The sequence below is a fragment of the Durio zibethinus genome, chromosome 22, assembly GCF_047325235.1.
Source record: "Durio zibethinus cultivar Kanyao isolate XHJ-2024 chromosome 22, ASM4732523v1, whole genome shotgun sequence".
In the NCBI taxonomy this organism is placed as follows: domain Eukaryota; kingdom Viridiplantae; phylum Streptophyta; class Magnoliopsida; order Malvales; family Malvaceae; genus Durio; species Durio zibethinus.
Genome location: NC_143183.1, coordinates 21,765,284 through 21,785,790, shown reverse-complemented (window position 1 = coordinate 21,785,790; position 20,507 = coordinate 21,765,284). Strand labels below are relative to the sequence as shown.

General features: G+C 32.4%; 3 protein-coding genes across 6 annotated transcripts; 1 reads left to right on the top strand and 2 right to left on the bottom strand.

Moving 5' to 3' along the window:
• Window positions 1-2,738: 2,738 nt before the first annotated feature.
• LOC111307503 (uncharacterized) lies at window positions 2,739-3,872 on the bottom strand. The gene has a single exon (XM_022905518.2). It carries the CDS (start codon window positions 3,638-3,640, stop codon window positions 3,116-3,118), a length of 525 nt encoding a protein of 174 aa, XP_022761253.1. The 5' UTR covers window positions 3,641-3,872; the 3' UTR covers window positions 2,739-3,115.
• Window positions 3,873-12,025: 8,153 nt separating this feature from the next.
• Window positions 12,026-15,181, top strand: LOC111306902 (COBRA-like protein 7). The gene is made up of 2 exons (XM_022904901.2): window positions 12,026-12,679; window positions 13,403-15,181. The coding sequence occupies exons 1-2, from the start codon at window positions 12,136-12,138 to the stop codon at window positions 14,824-14,826; spliced, it is 1,968 nt and encodes a 655-aa protein (XP_022760636.1). The 5' UTR covers window positions 12,026-12,135; the 3' UTR covers window positions 14,827-15,181.
• Window positions 15,182-15,755: 574 nt separating this feature from the next.
• On the bottom strand, window positions 15,756-20,142 carry LOC111306900 (two-component response regulator ARR2-like). Of its 4 annotated transcripts, none has more exons than XR_002692128.2 (7): window positions 19,684-20,142; window positions 19,016-19,168; window positions 18,526-18,906; window positions 17,910-17,986; window positions 16,604-17,788; window positions 16,165-16,494; window positions 15,756-16,061 (listed from the first exon to the last, which is right to left on the bottom strand). XR_002692128.2 is itself a non-coding variant. In XM_022904899.2 (7 exons), the coding sequence occupies exons 2-7, from the start codon at window positions 19,856-19,858 to the stop codon at window positions 16,423-16,425; spliced, it is 2,043 nt and encodes a 680-aa protein (XP_022760634.2). In that variant the 5' UTR covers window positions 19,859-19,869; window positions 19,965-20,142; the 3' UTR covers window positions 15,756-16,422. The 4 variants fall into 4 exon arrangements, 3 of the variants coding, with proteins under 3 accessions (XP_022760634.2, XP_022760635.2, XP_022760633.2); XM_022904899.2 differs by having other exon boundaries at window positions 15,756-16,494; window positions 19,684-19,869; window positions 19,965-20,142; XM_022904900.2 differs by having other exon boundaries at window positions 15,756-16,494; window positions 19,684-19,869; window positions 19,972-20,142.
• Window positions 20,143-20,507: the final 365 nt, after the last annotated feature.

The following is a 20,507-nucleotide window of genomic DNA, read 5'->3' as shown; positions in this document are numbered from 1 at the left end:
TTGGCTGGCAGCAAACGAAATTGTCAGAGCTTTGACCCCACATTTTTGTTCACATGATTTGTTGCATCCATTAGCAAACCATGTCAAGTGGTGCCAACCCCTTTTTTGTGCTTTTACAAAGTGTATAATATTTTTATGCTTTATCTAAATCTAATATTCTCTCAGCATGGTTTTAAGAGTAAATTCTTTTACATCAACATAAAGCAATAAGAAATTTTATTCTCACAAAGATTGAAATCTGATTGATAAACCCTTGTCATGAAATTTGTTAAGACTATTTACATGTTCAAAGGTTAGATTGAATTTTTTTTTTATTAGAGTTTGTTAGTAAATAGTTAAAAATATTTTTTATTTTTAATTAATTTAATATATCAGTTCAATTTAATAATGCATAATGTCACGTTAGTTTAATTACATCATTATTTTATAAACTTTTCATATTTTATCAATAAATAAAATCATTCAAGTATTATTCATCCATTTGATTATTTCTTTTACTTTCTCTTTTTTTTTTTTTATCAATCTCTTATATTTCTGCTTCTTATTTGATTGTCAAAGTATAAATACCAAAAATACTTTTTATTTTTATTTTTAATCTCTCCTTTTTTTTTGTGTGATTTTAAAAATTTTATCCTCAATTCAAAATTCGAAATCAATATAATTATATTAGTTACATTAACAACTTAATTTGACATCAAAGCAAGTATGACAAGAGGCTATGGATCTTTTACATAGAAAGATTCCAACATTGCAAGAGCTACAGTCTAAGAAATTGTATTTCATATTAATCAATATTAAATTCAATCAGTAATTGTGGAAATTTCATATGGGTTGCCCTCAAAATCTTTTGTAGATGTAAAAGAGAGAGCCATATTCTCTTCACTTCTCCTTAGGATACCTTTGCCCACTTCACTGGACCCCACCATACATCATATTACATGCCATCCAGCTAATTGTCCCTGGAATTCTCACTATCATTCCCTCAAAAAAAGAAAAAAAAAATCAAGATTTTGGGTGATTGTCCCCACAATCTTGCCCAGCCTGTTCCTCCACAGTCCATCCACGCATTAACTTCACTTTCTCATTTGTTTTTATTTATATCGTTTTTGGGAAAGGGAAAATGTGGCATTTCTTGAGCCTTCAATTTGGGTAACTACGGTTCAATTAAGTGGATCTGACATTTCACTCTCCACAAACAATATGTTCTTCTGTCTTTTTTATCCTTTGATGATAAAATTTTAACACTAAAAATAAAATTAAAAAAGAAATAAAAAAAGGGGTCACTTTGAACAAAAAGGACATCCCACTTTTTCTCCACATGGAACTATGGAAAAGGTAGGGGTTAGGCCTTTTTAATAGAATGCCATTGTGAAGGCAAAGAAAAAGTTTGTTGAAGCATTAAAAAGTCCTAAAAAAAATAATGTAATATTGAATTACCTTGCTGGACCTGACATTGGTTTGATAAATAAGGGGTGCCCTCTGAAATTTGGGGTCCATGTCCCAAGAGCACATTGGTGGTCAATGGTGGGTCATAAAATTGAGTTACTACCATTGAGATGGGCGTGTCAGAGCTTCTCAGATGAACTCAATCAAGATCAGACCCTGCTAGATCCTGTTGGGTGGGCTGCTGCTGCCACCTACGGTAGCTGATTGGTCGGAGCCACCTGATCTAAAAGTCCTTGTAGAGTTGTAGTACTGGATTAGGTGGTTAACCCGAGTCTCCAAGGAGGGAAGTGGCCAAGGTCAGTAGATTGTAGCCACCAGCTTGAAAGAATCTTTCTTTCTTTTTTTTTTTTTTAACACAAATTTGTTAGATATGGTTTGAACAATTTATTACAATGAAGCTTTCACCAGTTGAGTAATTGACTGGCATTGGGCTTTATTACATTATGAGAAAAAAAAAAGGAAAATAATTTATTAAAGGGAAGTAAAAATGTAAAAGCCCTAAGTTCAACTACCTTACGACTGAGAAAAAAACACAAAATTAAAAATTAATTTAAAATTATAGTATTTAATTTGTCCAAATTACTTTTTTCATTTAATTAAAATTTAATTCAAATATTAAATATATATTAAATTCGAATTAAATTTTGAATTGAAATATAAAAAATATAAAACAAATTAAATTAAATTATATACTTTTATTAATTTTATATGTTTTAAATTTTTGTAAAATAAAATAATTATTATATATAAAAATTTATTTAAATATATAAAAATAATATATAAAAATAAAAAATTAAATTTAAAAACTGATTAATTGCACTAAAATAATTTAAATTTTAAAAATTTATAATTTTATATATTATTTTAAAAAATAAAACAAATGATCTAAACTGTTATGATCCCTGCTAAAAAAAAAAGGTAATATGCCTCGGGAGGACTTGAATTTCACCAAAACATAAAAGCATGTTAATATCTAACAGACCCACTTCACCTAAGTTTCAAACAAGTAAAAATTGATGCCCATCAATGAGCTTTTTACTTCAATACTCTTCAAAAATCAACTGAATGAGAGTTTGATTTAAGTAATGGATGCATGATCTCACTTCAAATGAAAGAAATGATGTGAAAGGAGTATTATAAACTGGCTTATTACCTCTAACTTGGGTTTATGGGCCAACAAATTTGGATACCAATCTTAATCCAAACCCCATTGATGCAACAGGAAACTAACGTGGCCATTCAGTAAACTACAGACAAAAAAGGGTGCTTAGCATGTAAACTCAAAAGCTCAATTATTGTCAAAAATTGACTAATTGTTTTATTTTTACTTCTTAATTAACATTAATATTAATGGAACAAAAATAGATACAAAAATTATCAGAAACAAATTACAGATCAATCTACAGCATGAGAAGAAGATAAAAGAGCCTGAGGAAAAAGAAAGATTACTCCATATTTTTAAAATTCTCAGGTTTTGTTGCTTTCTTTGCCCATCTTCAAATTTTTTTTTTTTTTAAATCTTTTGATCTTTCTTTAGAAAAGAATTGCATTGTTGTAACCACTTGAAGCAGCTCCCATCAGCTCTCTTTTTTCTTTCTCTCAGCTGTAGATGTTTCCGACGGATCTGCCAATCCGCCGCATTATTTTAATTTTTTTTCTTCTTTAGCTTTCAATATCGAACGGCACAAAGGAAAAAACCATACATGGCAACTAAGGTTGAAACCCAACAAGCTATCAACTTGTCAGACCCTGAAGGTGGTGGAGGAGTGTGGTAGTAGAAAGGAAAGTAAGGAACAATAGGGTTTGGAGGAGGTGGTGTTGGGTAGTTTTTGTACGTAGGTGGAGGGTAGTACAAGCCACCAATGACACCACTTGGCGGTGGTGGCGCATAGTAGTTGTTGCCACCAGATTGAGGTGGTGGTGGAGAGTAGTAGTAGTTTCCACCACCACCACCAGAGCTCGGTGGAGATGGAGGTGGTGGGCAGTAGTTGCTGTTAGCTACTGGTGGTGGTGGTGATGGTGGTGGCGGTGGTGGAACTGGCTGACATGGATTTGCACATGAAGAACACATTGTGCATTCGATCTGATACTTTGATGTCACATTTGGACCGCTACTACTTTCTTCTGAACAAACAACTAAAGTTAGTAGCATCATCACAAACATTGAACTAACAATTGTCTGAAAACTTTCCATCTATGGAAAGATTGATAACAAACAACAGCTTTTGATTCCCTAACTGATCAACTGAATTTCTTGAGTGCACCACCCTAAAAAACCAACAAAAATGCTTAAATTTTTGGGTATTGCTTAATATTTGAACCAAGGAAAATCAAAAGAAACAAAAACGAAAGGGAGAGAGAGTGAGTGAAGGGCAATGACAGTGTTAAAAAGAGATTGCTGTGTGTCCCTTATCATTGAAGCTAACCCAGAAGCTCTTTTTATGAGGGATTAAAGAAAATTATTTAAATTTAATTTATTCAAAAGAAAAAAAGGGAAAAAGTAGGGGTAAGACTAGAAAAAAAAAATGGAGGTTGAAATTCTAAAAGATAACACCGACACGTTTTACTTTATCTCACGGCAGCAACGTTTGAACAGGGCACCGAATTTTACCAGGAATGGAAGGAGTTTTATGTCCATCAGGTCAAAAAGTAAGGGTATTTTTGGGGTTTAGAAGGATAGTTTTGTGACGTGTTGAGTGGTAATTGGACAGAATTAAAGAATTTGGTACAGTAAGGACTTGTCTCGTGCGAGGATTTTCACACGTGGACTGATGAGATTGGGTGATGGAATGATGACGTGGTGGAAGGAGCGTCGACGTGAAGCAGACGCAAGCTAAACGTGGTGCTTTTGGCCTTATCAACTCTCGAGTAGTGCAGTGAAGGTGGCCTAGTTTTTTGTTAGGGTATTCATGAATATTTATAAAATTTGTATTTTATTTTACTATTTTTAGATGATAATTTGAAGATTTATTTTATATAATAAAGTTGAAAATTTTTTGAATAGTACGGAAATATCTTGATAAGTGGGTTTAAATTAAATCAAGGTTTTTATTTTTTTTTTGTCATGATCAATAATTATTTTTTATATATAAAGTCAATAAAAATTAAATTTTAATTTAAATATTTTATCAACAAGTAATATGATTATTAAAAATATTATCCTTTTCATATCATTTTATTTCTTTATTACCTTATATTACAATTTGGGGTTTGTATTTAACTCTATTCTTGTTAAATATTACTTTATAAAATGATTATACAAATCAATTATTATTAAATTAAGTTCTAAATTATGTAATAACATTATAATTTTTATGAGTCTTACTATCCTTAATTTTATACTATAGCGATAAATTAAACGTTGAAGGTAGGATGAAATAATTCAGATTTAATCGGATTTAATTTTTTTAAATAATATATAATATTATAAAATTTTTAAAATTCAATAAAAATTTGAATTGATTTTATTTTAAAATTAATTCGAATCGAATTATATTGATTCGGTTGATTAGGTTTGGTTCATCAATATTTAAAAATTATTATTTTTTATTTTATATTATTTTAATAGAATTTTTAATATATTTAAATAAATTTATATATAAAATAATTATTTTTATTTTATAAAAATTTAAAAATTAATAAAAATTAATAAAAACTTATCATTCATTTTGATTTTTTTTATTTTTCATATTTCGATTCAAAATTAAATTCGAATTTAATATATATATATTTAATATTCTATTGTGATTTAAATTGAATTAAAAAATCAATCTAAACAAATCTAATATTATAATTTTAAATATTTTAAATATTTTTAATTTTTTATTCTTATCCCTAAGGGACTGCTCTCACCGAACAAAAACAAACAAACAAACAAAATTTGGTATGGGAGCCCTTTAAAAGGATAAGCAGCTAACCCCTATCCATGCACCTTCTCAAATTTGATTTATCATGTAGAAACCAGCTCACGGTACAGTTAATTTAAGCAAAGCTTTTCATCAGCAAACGTGAGCCCCAATGGCCGTCGCTTCGGCTTTGGTGGACCTTCCCAGGCTGGTTCGGTGGTATTAAGAGATATACGTATTGCCTTTTGCACAATCTTGGCAGTGGATTCCACCATGGGAGGCTCGTGACAATAATAATTCAATTTCAATTTATCTAAAAAGAGCAGTGTCGGCCCCTTTTTCCTTGTCAATTTTCTCTCTTGATGGATCAAATGAAAGTCAAATCAGCTTAAATCTGTATAACGTTTGTAACTAATGCTTGTAATTCATTGTCATTTTTATCAATAATGTAGGGTTGAGAATGGTTATATGAAATTGGGCAGTATAGCTTAGAATTTTTATCAAGGAATTCGATTTTTTTTTATTTGAGTAATTTTGAATTTGATTCATTTTAATTTTAAATTATATAAATCTGACACTCGAATTATTTAAATAATTTTAAATTAAAAAATTATTAAGTTTTAAAATTATATGCTGCTAAAGGTCGATTAAGTTTGAGTTACTGTAAATTGAAATTATTTTTTAAATTTGCATTTTGTGAATTCAATTATTAACTTTTTATGTTCAAATTAAGTTGAATAAAGTTCGAATTTGAACCAATTAGATGAATTTTTGGGTTCAAGTCAACTTTGCTATATCTAATTCACATGGCATTTCATTTTATTCATATGATGACAAGTTTATTTTTATAAATGAATGTAACGAAAGCAATAATTACAAGAGGATTACCTGTAGTTAAAATTTTTGCGTTAACAGTAAAATTCAATTATCATTCTCAATCTAAAGTGCAATCACTTATAATTGTTAGTGAACAGTAAAATTTAGATCACATAATGCTAGCTTTTGTCAAAGGTTTCACATTGAACAGATCCAGCATAGGTAAAGGTGAAATCATATGAATATATAACTTCGAAAGGAGAAAATTTTAACCCCCAAAAAGCTAGAATCTCTTGGACTTTACTCATTTCTTTTGTTTCCTTTTAACTTCTTGGACGTCATAGAGAGCTTCCACACTTTACATGGCAAATAACCTTTTGTTCTTTTAAAGCATGATTGCTTAGTTGGAACAGCCTATGCCTAAATGAATTGAAATCTCCATAACAAATACGAAATCGGTTTATATTAAATAATCCAAATAGTGGCTTTTTCGTCTCAAATGAAACCTAAATTTCGTTCGATTAATTTTTTTATTTAAAAAAAAAAAAATCGTAATCAAAAATAAAAAAAATTACAAATATTAAAATTTAAACGTTTTAATCTATTATATATCATCTCTTAATGGTAAACAAAACAATAATCTTGAGTAAATTTAAGGATTAATACCAAATTTTTCTTTATCAAGAACAAGAAGATATTAAGGGACAATTTGTGCATAATGATAATAGTAATTTTTCTATGGACTGAAAAAAGTGTCAAGAAACGATCAGAAGGGATGTAATGGACCTACAAAAATAGGGAATGTGTCTTTATAATTTGTAGTTTGAGGTGGAAGGTTGGTGAATTGTCAAGTCTCAATAACACAATTTGATCCACTAAAATGACACCAAAGAAAATGATTTTGGACTCCACTACCAATTGTATTGGTTCATGGATTGGTGACATTTCCAATACAGTTTTATGCATGGCAATTCACATAAAGACCTTGTTTGGTTGGCCGTCTACATTGGCCTATATTCCCTGTCCCTTTGATGATTGTGATCAGTCTGTGGAGAGAATTTTGCAGTGAACTTTATTCTCAATCCCTCCACATGCCTTGTACGGCTACACCAGCTTTACCATCGGCAAATCTGTCGAGTTTCCAATGCCTTTTCATTAAAAATTTGATGGTTTTTTCTGTGGGACTAATGGAATCTGAGGATGAGGTTTTTGGCATGGTAGACCTTTTATAATTATATCAAGAGCTGAATATTTTTTTCAAACGGATCACTTTGGATTTGCAGTAATATAACACAAATACCAAGACTTAGTAATTTTAAACATGATAAAAAATAATATAATTAAAAAAATAAATATAATATGATTTAAAATTTTAATAAAAATTATAAATAAATTTAATAAAATAAAAAATATTTTATATTTTTATATTAATATAAATTATAACATATAATTTTTATATAAAATATAATATAAATATATAAATTTTTAATATTTTATGCCATAAAATATACAAATTATCAAATTTCAAAAGTATTTTGACTGATTTATTGAAGCAATAATCCAAGAGAAAAAATATATTAGATTCTGTTAAAAAAAGCAGTCTTTTTCACTCAATTAACGGATAGTTTTTGATTTGAAAGCAACCCTTTACATTTTCTCTTCCAAGGACCAATAATATAACAGAACTATTAGTTCAAATATCATTGTCACAACAAGTGGTTCGCAAGTCACAATAGTTAAGCTCAAATTTTATGTTTTGCTCTTTATTTTTCTTATTATTAGCATTGGCCCTCAAAATAAGGTGGCTGCAGATATATGTAAACCATTGTTAGCCTCTGTAACAGAAGGTAGGAGCGTGTGCCTCTAATGGAATTCAGATGTGGCCGAAAAACGCTTGATAGATTGATGAGAAAGGGACAGAGTTTTCAGGGTGGTGTCCAAGAAATGCAGTTGCGGCGACACGTGCAGAAGGGAACAAAAGAAACCGCAAGGTACTGATCCTACAAGTAAGCCATGCATCTCCAATAGCGTGACTACCCTGTACCCATGTGATGGTGGGGCTGAAAGTCTGAAACCGTGGGTTCATGCTTCACGTTTTCATAATACAGGGAAAGATAAAATTTTAAGATCAATGAAATATGCATATTTCATAATATACTAACAAACACTTAAATCTCATATAAAATATATAAAAAAAATTGAGATATATAAGAATTCACGTCACTATATTTTATGAGATATTTTTTATTAAACAAAATAATGGGATAAAAAAATCAAAACAAATAATATTTTAAAATGAGATAAATCGTAATAGGTAAATTAATCTGAGACATAAGATAAATGGATATTTGAATCTTAAAGTCATACAAATCGAAGTTTAAGTTTCAACCCGAGATAAGTGATATTAGAATCAACTTTAAATCGTTTGATCCACATCAAGCACATCGAAAGAAGTAGGTAAAATGACCAGTCTCTGTGACAAAAACGTCATAAGATTTGATAGAAAAAAATATCATGAACTTAAGGAGGAGTCTTGAATTTTACATTGAATATAAAAAAAATGTCACTATAGTATATAAAGATTCACATCACCTCTAATTTGTGAGACACTTTTTGTATAACAAAATCGTAAGATTAAGGGAGTCAGAGCAGACAATATCTCACAAGAATATAAATTGTGATAGGTAAATTGATCTAAAATATTAAATGAATAGATATCCGAGTCTTAAAATCATAAAAATTGAAGCTTAAGTCTCAACTCGTGACACACGTATATTTTTATGGGCCGTAGAGGATAATTGGATGCATGCAAAAGTTAACAGGCCAACGGTGAATGAACATGAGTTCATTGGGTAATTAAGAACTGGGTGAAGTAATTATCCACCAGGCCTATTTTCAATAGTCTATAACTAATTCCTAAACGGTAGAAGTTGGCAGCTGAGGGATAAAATTTTGAAATTATAAAAAAAAAAATAAAGTGATTAAAAATAAAGGTTGGGATATCCTTAACGTTTATGTTTCAACATTCAAATTAAAAATGAATTAAAAAAAGAAAATAAAAAGTAAAAATAAAGAAAGTGAGAGAATTTAACATGTCTAAATGGTATCCAAGTGATTTTATTTACAATTAAAAAGTAAAAGATTTCAGACAACTTAGATTGTCTGAGATTAATCCAATAATTAAGGATGATTTAGAGTGTTGAGTTGATCTAAACATCAATTATCACTTAAAAGATGACAAGTCAACATTGAAAGGGTTTGCTAAGCAGATTAATAAGATAACTGAGTCAATGTGTTATTGTAATTTCAAATCGATATAAAAATTTAAAATATCCTTAATTAGTTATTAACAATTTTTTATGAAAGAAAATGATCAAAACATCCTTGGATCTAAAAATATCCTTAATATGGGTACCAAGAATTCCTGGTTTTGATTTATTGTTTCACTTTCTCAAATTCCTAAGAAAGCAATTTAGCCGAGGAAGGTGGAAAAAATAACCATTCAACCTGATATTTTCACACAAAGGATGTTAAAGATAAGAACATTATTGTTTGTTTAAGGCCATAAGTCCAAAACCGACCAGGTTTTTGTCTCATAGCTATTAAAATGACAGGGACAACAAGGTGAGAAAATGGCTCATGTCTGTCTGCTAATATAGTTGAATCAGGCGGCCCAGCAATTTGTTAATCATCTATATTTCTGTCACAAGCTATATGAACATTTCAAAATCAAGGATTCTCGAACATTGCTATGAAAATGAAATGCAACGGCTACTAGCCACAGCTAACATCAAGCTTCGTAAGTTACAAAGTTGTAAATACGCTTAATTGTTCCCTGGAGAACCCCAGGACTGAAAGTGAAAACCTCCTTCACAAATGCGAAATAGGTTTGGTTTTGGATATGGTTTTTTTGAATGACCCTCGATAAACTAAATTTGATAATTTCAAATATGATATAAAAGTAATATAATTTAAAATTTTAATAAAAATTATAAATAAAATTAAAAAATATACATGAACTGTGACATGTTTTTTTTCATGTAAAATAAAATATAAATATATAAATTATTAATATTTTATATGATATAAATTATTAAATTATTAAATTTATATCTAACCTAGTTAAATGGGTCGAGCAAATAATGATTAAAAATCCATTTCACTTGCTATGGGCTTGAAATCCAATACATTTTTGGGCTAACTCACTTACATCTTCCACGTTCCAAATTCCTATCCTTGGGCTTCTAGAATAACGATCAAGTAAAAGTATGCGTTTAGTTCAGAGCATAGACATGGACGTGCCCGCAACAAAAGCCGAAGATTGTGTTACTTAATGATCTCTAATCTCTTTGCATGAATATTGTTCCTTTTATATTCAATCTTTTTGCATGAATTTGTGGCAAACATCAATAAAATATTACAACCCTTCCTCTACGGTATTGAAAAATTTTTTTTCACAAAGAACATTGTTCTTTAAGAATAAAAGAAGAAGTTGCATATATTAATATTTAAATTTAAATTTATTAAATATTATATTTTAAAATTATTGTATAAATTAATTAAATTATATATTTTATTATATTTATTTATTCAATTAATAAAATTAATTTTGATGATGGATTAATCAACCCACGTTTAATTATCATATTATCAAAAGTGAAGTGAAAGTCAATATTCAAATTTTTATCATAAAACAGGCTTGTCCTCTATTAAAAAAAAAACTCAGATTAATACTTTAATTAATATTCATTAAGACATCACTTCGAAATAACATAATTAATTTTTAATTTATCTAAAATAATTAAATATAATTCATAATCAATTACATAACTTCACATTAATTCACAATCAATTACCAAAGCTAACTATTACATACACATAAAGCTACCCTTTTATTTCATAAGTCATAATATAACTTCCAACATTCTAGATCAAAGTACCATGTTCATAAGCATCTTTGAATGTACTTGAAAATTTAAAATGTGAATGCTTGCCAAAAAAAAAAAAAAAAAAAAAAGAACAATTTTTTGAAAGCAACACAAATTTGGGAGATGGAAAACATAATCATGGATGGATAGATCCCATAGGGTTTTATCATCCAATAAAAAATATGTTGGTGGAGCCCACAAAACAACGGTTCCCACCGCCCTTTTCTTCACACGCCACCCAATGACTTTTTCCAAATTCAAAAATAGAGAAAAACCCAAACCCATTCCATTATAACAACGGTTACTTTCTTTTCTTCTTTTTCTGCTATGCACGTCAATCATATTCAAATTGGGCGGAAAATTCTATTTTTTTATTGTAATAGAAATAAAAATAAATATTAAAATTTGAAAATAAATATAAAAATAAATTTAAATTTAAATTTTTTATTAAATATAAATTTAAATACAAAAATAAATCATATAATATCAGTCTTACATTTGAATTATATATATATTTATATGTAATAAATTAATCTTTTATCTAATAATATAAATTTTATTATAAATTTATTAAAATTAATATATTTGTATTTTTTAAAAAATTATATTTATAAAAAAATTAATTAAATGTATAAAATAAAAATAGAAAACTAAAAATTAAATTTATTTTTTATTTTTAAAAAAAATTATAAATATAAAAATTATTTATATCTATTGAATACTTATAAAATAAAAATAAATTTAAATTTAAAATATTTATTAAATATAAATATAAAAATAAATATAATACAATATAAAAAATTAAAAATAATACTCTACTCGCTCCCTACATCGTCGCTTTTTTCACTCTCATATTTCAAAAACATTAAAAAAAAAAAAAAAAAAAACGAAAAACCGAGACTCGTTAAACCTAACCAAACTGCGTCGTCGGCTCTAAACTATTTCCTGCGACATAATAAAAAAGCTTGTGCTTTCAAACAATTCCAGCTTGAACTAAGCTGTCTTGTCCAATCTCCCATTCCACGCGTTTCTTCGTCGCTACAAAAACTTTCGGTTTCTTTCTTCGTTTGATCTTTTCCTTGCAAAAAAAGAAAAAAATTATGGCTTTGAATGGGAACTACAATTTGCTCTTGATCTTTAGGCTGTCACTCCTTTTTACTCTTTTACCCTTGTCTTTGTCTCAAAACGTCACTGAAGCCCCATCCCCCGCCGCTGATTCCTGTAATGGGATCTTCTTATCTTATGCTTACAGTTCCGGAACCAAGTTAAAACCGACGGATCCGGCTCACCAACCGTACAGATTTGAGTCGGTTTTAACGGTGTTGAACAACGGCGACGAGAAGCTTAAATCATGGAGGGTTTTTGTGGGGTTTAAAAATGACGAGTTTTTAGTTTCAGCGTCGAATGCGGTTTTGGCTGATGGGACGAGTTTGCCTGCCAATGTTGGGAACGGTACCGTTTTTGCTGGGTATCCGATGAGTGATCTGAATACGGCGATTGAAACAGCGGGAGATTTGAGTCAGATGCAAGTTCAGGTTAAGCTTGTTGGGACTCAGTTTGGAGTGGCGCCTCCTGATGTTCCGTTGCCTGAATCTATTAAGCTTGCTAATGATGGGTTTGTTTGTCCTAAGGCTTCTTTGCAAGGTAGAAAAAGAAACCCTTTTTTCTAAAAATTTCTTGGGTGAAGTTCATTCATTATTTATTAAGTTATATATTTTTTATGTATGATTTTGTCATGTTGTTGGGGTGATGTGGGATATTTGAGTAAATTACAAACTGAGATTGACAATACAATTGTTGAGTCCTATATATATTTTTGTGGATTTGGTCAAATTTCAATGTTTGTGTAGGAACAAAAGATTGTCATATAAAAAGATTAAAAAGTTTTGATTTTGTAAAGTGTTTTCTAGGTGAATTTATGATTTGGTTGAAGTGAATAATTTGTTTAGAATGTAAAGATTTCTTAATTGAAGGTGTAAGCCTAATATCTAGGGTCATATGTTGGACTGAAACTCTGGTGCTAGAATTTTTCTGTTGCTGTAATAAGAACAATCTCTTGGTATAAGATTTATTACACATGGTTTTTGCCGCAATGTTTTTAGCTGTTTAATTTTCGCTTTGTTAACCAATGCCGAATAGAGATAGAAACTCTTTGATCTTGTTTCAAGTTTTTATGTTCCTATTTTTGCTGATTGTTGTTGTCTAATTGTAGTCTTGAACATTGTTTCAGTTGTTCATCTCTCTCATTCTCTCTCTCTGACCTGAATATAATCATTGTCTTGAGCATAGTTTAGTTGTTATGAATTTTATTTCAACATGCTTTCACATATTGATGGATATATGCTCTGTCGCTGGTGGTTCTTCAAGGTAAAACCGAGATGCAAGTTTGTTGTACCAAAGACCCAAAGTTGAAAACAAATGTTACCATAGATGAGGAATTCCTGCCTCGGCAGAGTGGTGATCTTACAATTATGTATGATGTGACCAGAACATATGACTCGAACTATTGGGCACAGGTTACTATCTCAAACCATAACCCCCTCGGGCGTCTTGATAATTGGAAATTGAGCTTTGATTGGATGAGGGATGAATTTATCTATACCATGAAAGGGGCTTATCCATATCTCGTTGATTCATCTGACTGCATATTTGGCACTCAAGGACAATACTACAGGGATCTAGACTTTGGCAATGTGTTAAATTGTGAGAGGAGGCCAACAATTATTGACTTGCCTCCAACAAAGGCCAATGATACAACCCTTGGGTTGATCCCTGAATGTTGCCGGAATGGTACAATCTTGCCACCAACAATGGACCCTAGCAAGTCAAGTTCAGTATTCCAGATGCAGGTATTTAAAATGCCACCAGATCTCAACCGCTCTGAGCTCTCTCCTCCTCAGAATTGGAAGATCAATGGCACATTGAACCCTGATTACCAATGTGGCCCTCCAGTGCTTGTAAGCCCTAGCCAGTTCCCAAACCCAAGTGGCTTGCCATCTAATACGACCGCAGTTGCCAGCTGGCAGGTGGTTTGCAATATTACACAGCCCAAGGGTGCAAGCCCCAAGTGCTGTGTATCCTTTTCTGCATACTACAATGATTCAGTTGTCCCATGCAGAACTTGTGCATGTGGGTGCCCCAGCAACATGGTCCGTACCTGTAACACTAATGCTCCAGCTGTTCTTCTTCCACCTGAGGCACTTCTCGTTCCTTTTGAGAACCGGACTGCCATGACCAAAGCTTGGGCTGATCTTAAACACCTAACAGTGCCAAATCCAATGCCATGTGGTGACAATTGTGGGGTCAGCATAAACTGGCATGTTTATACTGACTACTCTCGAGGATGGAGTGCTAGGATCACGCTATTCAACTGGGATGAAACTGCCTTCCCTGATTGGTTTGCTGCTGTACAAATGGATAAAGCGACCCCTGGGTTTCAGAAGATGTATTCCTTCAATGGAAGTGCCTTGGAGTTGAATGGTGTTAACAATACTATCTTCATGCAAGGTCTTCCTGGATTAAATTATCTTGTGCAAGAAACTGATGGAGCCAACCCACAGAAAGATCCTAGGGTGCCTGGAAAACAACAGTCGGTAATCTCATTTACCAAGAGAAGTACCCCTGGCATTAACGTGGCTGCAGGTGATGGATTTCCCTCCAAAGTGTTCTTCAATGGCGAGGAGTGTGCACTCCCTTCAGTATTGCCAACAAACAACAGTAATAAAAAGGGCTCTACTACCGTACTCTCAATCTTCCTACTAGTTCTTGTGTACATGTTGGTGCAGCAATAGCTGGAATGAGCCATTATTTTGTTTTGTTGGTCTTCCTTATAGTTTCTCTCTCGTTCATGTTGTATCAATAGCTGTGATGAGAGACCACCTGGTTTTGTAGCTAATACTGATTCCTTACTTCTTTCGGTGGTTTGATCATCACATGCTTTGTGGCATTACTACAGATGCTCATACCATGATTCGTTATAGAGGTTGCTGTGGAATTTGAAGTATATAGGTTGCCGTTGGGCTTGTTATAGTGGTCTCTGCATAGTCATGAAAGAATATAAACACGTCATGACCAATGCTTTTATAATATTACTTTTGGCTGAATGTTATGTAGAGTGTAGACGACAAGATTCTTTGTGTTCCTTCATATCTTTCTTGGATTTTCGCTATGATTCCTGGTATGGTTTCGTATAAATCCTAAGACGTTGTTTATTATCTTTGTGCTTCTTTTTCAATGTGCCAAGATATAATACCGAATGACAAGCCAGAGAAAAGGTCAATTAAGATCCCATTCACGGTTTATCTGCCTACGGATTTTACGAGGATTACTGTGTTGGAATCTTCATTTTGGATACATCTCCTGGTAACTATGCAAACAGATTTATTTGCAGTGACTATAGTCAGTAACGACAACCTTGAGTTTTGGACAGTTTCATCCAACCTTGAGTTTTGGGCAGTTTCATCCAAATGATGATGAATTTCGAAATTTAAGCCAAGTCCTCAGCACAAGTAGTTCCTATTTGTAGCCATGTAATCATCTGAATTTCTAAGCTTTGGTGCATTTTTAACAAAGATATTAGGAATTGCTAATTGCATAGTTCTGACATTATACTAGAGGATCCACTAAAGGAGAAGGAGAAAAGAATGCACCATCCATTGAAGAGATAGTAATGAATTGAGGTTAGCAAGCCTAGGCTAGGTTGCAACCATAAACTTGTGTCTAGAGCAATCAAATGATATGAGGATCCCATGAAAATTAACGGTGAGAAAATAGCCAGAAATGAATACCCAGACTTATGTCCAGAGCAATCAAATGGTTTATGTACATTGCAGTCAATTCCTTGAGAAAAAAAAAGGATAAAAGAAAACAAAAAGTCTTCCTCTGCCCATGGCAGAGCAGAAGGGAGGTTGAAGAAAGAAGAAAAAAAAGCAAGCTTTTCATCTGTTATTGGAGTTAGAAAGTCTCCTATAGTCTGCTGATGTCTAGAAACAATGCTTCCACAACTTGATGAGTATCTGCTGGACAACTTCAAAAGCACCACAAAATTAGTTTATCCTGCCCAATTTCGCTACCAAAAACAATCAAAATTTTGCATGAACGCCTTTGCATATCATGCAGAAGTATCTTACACGCTTCACAATTATCTTCCAATGGTAACTGATCCATCCTGATTACCTGTTCGTCTGGTCCTGTTATGTTCAAAAGAAACCCGCACAACAAGATGTTCACAAAGGAAAATGCAGTTCTTGACACTAAGCAAACGCGGCTTCCAGAAAAAACGCAAACTTGTAGCACCATTGACTGATTGCAGAAGAGATATTTCTTTTACAGTGAGTATGTACATCAGAAACTGCAATCATGAAGAGAACTGGAGCGTGGAAGATCCCCTACCCTGGAATATTATCCATGGAATACCCATCAAAAGCAAACTCATTTTCAGCTGGTGCAATGCCTTCTTGCTGCCAGAAAATGGAACTTTAAAGTCAGTGAATACCCCCAATTCCCCATTGATTTAAGAAATGAGTACTCTCTTAAACAGACGTTATAAAACAAAGAGAAAAAACCAACCTGTTTCAGAAGAGCACTCATAAGATCCTCTTGCCCAAAATGATCAGGAAATAGATTGGCAGCGCTTGCATCAGCAACTCTCTCAGACTTTACCCTTATCGTATTGTCAACAAGAAGGGAGTCGAGATGTTGATTAACATTTTGTGCAATCACATGCTCCGTACCATCTGCTGCTGAGAACACTGCCTTGCTTACAACAGCTGCACTCCTGCTCTGTCCATTCACTTGACGATAAGAAAATCCTTGTTGAACTAAAACTGATTGCGTAAGATCAAGGTTGCCTTGAAGAGAGTTTGAATGCTGAGAGGCATCAAATGTCATGCCTACATTCTCTAGCTCCCAATTTTGGGGTTTATGTTGATTCAAGTCATTAAATATAGCATAACTTGGCATGAATCCGCTTGGTACTTTAATTTCCGAGTTAACTTCTTCCTGAAAAGCCCTTCTGGACGTGAGACTAGAAATCCCGGGTGTACTTCCAAGAGGGAAACTATTACCAGGTAATTCTGACGTGTGATTCATGGGGAAATTCAACATTGAAGAGGTCTGTGAAACTGGATTATAACCAGGGGCTCTGATATTTTCTGGAATTCCATTTCTTGTAGAGACATTGGCAGCGATTCCATTTGATAATATAGGCTGCCCCATGGATGAAGGAAGCCTGGGAGCATGACCAACAGTGGAATCGAGTGTCGGCCCTCTTGCCTGTGGCTGAGCCATCTGCATCAATAAAGAACTATTTTGGCCACTTTGCGCACCATGGGAAGTAACTTGCATATTTATGTTTCCTATTGATTGTGCAGTGTGGTGCAAGCTAGCAAGCTGCTTTGGCTCCATAGTTGTTGGAATTCCATGAAGTAAATTTATTTGCTTATTATTGTTCATATGCTGTTGCTGCCCTTCCCCAAATCTTAACTTTGGATTTTCAAAGCTAAAAATGTTTCTTTGATCAACAAGGGGCAGAGTTACACCAGATTTAGCGGTTGACCGACCAAGTCCTGCTGCTTGAAGTGTGGCAAGACTTTGTGCAGGAAGTTGACCAGTGGCAGCAAGAGTTTGAAGATCAAGCCCATTGAGTGAAGACAGTGGCCCAAAAGTTGTTTCTTGGGAGCTGATAAAAGGATTATTCAGATTACCTTGGTGCTGCGATACCCCACTCAGCCTTCTAAGATACAAGCGATATTTCTGATCACATGATAACATACTGATTATCATCAAAGGACCAAAGATAATCCTGAGAATTATTTATTAGATGCAGATGGAGGCAAATGAAAAGTTTTGTGTATTTAGTGAGCATGTACCATACCTGAAGGTGGCTGGCAACATTTTCTCTAGTAAGGCCAGGAACATTCATCAACTCCAAAATTTTCTTTGGGACAGCCTCTGTACAAGATGATCAAACGGAATAATCATAAGAGAGAAATGACAACAGCAGGTACACAATGTGAATGAAGAGAAACACCAAAAATCAACAGGGAAGTAGTTGTGGTTGAAGTTAATTAAAACATATTTCAACAGTAATGGAATATTTAATTCTTTTGGCAATTGTAACACAATTCCATCCAAAATCATTAGCTTATACAAACTACAAATCAAATAACAACAGAGACAATCAATGATTGAAGATGCCGCTTAGATTAATACATGATAACCATGGAAAAACACTGCGAATCAGATCCTTGAGTTATTTTCAAAAAACCTCAAACCAGAAGATTAAAGTAACAATACTTTTGCCTATGTTTATGTCTCTTCTCTGAAAGTACAAGGGAACTTCACTAGTTTTCCGTAAATAAATGCAATATGACTTCAAGGTTTTAATATTTTTAGAAATTGCTGGTAATTATATGCTACTATAATAAAAAGATGTAACATTCAGCATGCTATCATCAGAAAATTGAAAGAAATGGGTAAAAGACTCATACTGTCGATGCCTAGTTGATTAACTGCTGTAACAAACTGTTGATGGAGCTCAACAGACCAGACAACCCTGGGCTTCTTTAGTGAGGATGTATCATCCCTCTCATCAGTTTCATCTTCGTCATCCTTCCTCTTTTTTGAGCTTTTCCAATTCCCTTCATTAGCTGAGGACGAGTAATCTGCATCTTCAGATTGTTTTTGCTGGCGATCTCCTTCTTCTACACTTCCTGATTGCTCAAAGTCCTTCCACTCGTTCCTCCTCTTCCGAACCACATGCTGCCATATGTTCTTCAGTGCCTCGATACGAACTGGTTTGATTAAGTAATCACAGGCACCATGTGTAACACCCTTCATAACAACATGTTTTCCGTCATCTGCTGACATCACTGCAGAAATACAAATCGAATATGAGGTCAAAAAAGTACTCCAAACCCCATGAAATTGTCAATTCATGGTGACTAAATCCATGTCAAACATTTATGATAGAGTGCTTACTGATTACAGGGAGGTCCATCTCCAAACCAATATGCTCAAGAAGTTTGAATCCATCCATGTCTGGCATGTGGACATCACTGATAACGATGTCGAACCCGTTTTTGTTCTCTCGTAGCATACACAATGCAGTCTCTGCTCGATTGCATTTGGTAACTGGAAAAAACAATCACAGATCAACCAATCATCCATCAAATTACAAGAGTATCAACCTCTTAGTTTCAAACAAGGCGAATCAACAAGAAAAAAGAAACACCCTATTTTACATATGCACAAATCAAAACAAATCAGACCTTTAAAGCTAATGAAATACTTCAAGCAATTTGTAGAAAACCTGTTATCTCAAAACTAAGCTACAAAAACTTACCTAATCCATGGTGGAACAAAATTATCGCTCAGAGCATTACAAAATGCTATACTGTTCCCAAATATAACAAAACAAAAATCATTTCTTTCTGTTTTTCCACTATGGACCCACATACAAAATCAACACAAGCAAGAAAAAATAAACCCCAAGAGATGATCATTAACACTTCATATAGTAGAAGCCATAATAAACTCAAAACAAAAAACAAAAATCAGTGTCTTGAAAACCAAATCTAGAAATCAAAACTAAGAATTAAAGACGACCCAAGAAATATGACCAGAAAACAAGAAATTGTGATTTGTACCTTCATAAAGGCAGGTTCTTAGCATCTTTTCCAAGATCATGAGACATGTTGGATCATCATCAACAACAAGAACACGCAAACCAGCAGGAAATTTATCAGGAACTACATCTCCTGTTTTCCAAGCAGCACTAGAGCTAGCAGTTGACATGGATCCTTTTCCACTACTTGAATTCATCTCTCAAAAAACTGATCCAAAACCAAGGAAAAAAATAGAAAATTTTGCATTAAGATTCTGGCTTTCACATGCTTAAACTTGAACTAAGCATCAAAAAGATTGATACTTGATACCATAGTTGAAAATTCCAAGAACCCAAAGTTAAGAAAATCTAAAATTTGAAGCTAAATAAGAGAGGCTTTGGATTATTTAGAAGAGAAATTTTAAATGAAGTTTTTGTGAGATTGAAGTTGAAGACATTTGCTTATCTTAGCTTCAAGCTCAATTTCTTTATTTCCTGGATTAATTTTTTGTGCATTATTATTATTATTTTATTTAATAAATAATTATAGAATTTATTTATTTTTTATTCAAAAGTGGGTCAGTCTCTGTCCTAGAAGAGTGGATCCAGCTCACACATGAAGTTAACTAACTTGCACCTCCAAATCTACTCAAAAAAAAAAAAAAAAAGCTGTTCCTATTTTTTTAGTGTTCACTTTTGTTTTGGTTTACTTTATTAGTTTAACTGACAGTAAAAAAAACTGCCCACCAAACTCTTTTCATCTTTTTACCAAGTCAATTCTCATCCAAAAATTTTCAAATATTTTCTCAAGTTTTAAATTCCTTTAAAATCAATTTAATTTTATAATTTTTTAATAATATCATTTTT

Bases quoted from the DNA above. Each gene is read 5' to 3' on its own strand.
- LOC111307503 (XM_022905518.2), bottom strand. From the start codon at position 3,640: ATGGAAAGTTTTCAGACAATTGTTAGTTCAATGTTTGTGATGATGCTA.
- LOC111306902 (XM_022904901.2), top strand. From the start codon at position 12,136: ATGGCTTTGAATGGGAACTACAATTTGCTCTTGATCTTTAGGCTGTCA. The intron at 12,680-13,402 runs GTAGAAAAAGAA...TGGTTCTTCAAG, and splicing joins TCCTAAGGCTTCTTTGCAAG to GTAAAACCGAGATGCAAGTT.
- LOC111306900 (XM_022904898.2), bottom strand. From the start codon at position 19,858: ATGAATTCAAGTAGTGGAAAAGGATCCATGTCAACTGCTAGCTCTAGT. The intron at 19,169-19,683 runs GTACAAATCACA...TGTTTTTTCCAG, and splicing joins AAGAACCTGCCTTTATGAAG to TTACCAAATGCAATCGAGCA. The intron at 17,789-17,909 runs GTATGGTACATG...TCATGTGATCAG, and splicing joins ATGTTGCCAGCCACCTTCAG to AAATATCGCTTGTATCTTAG.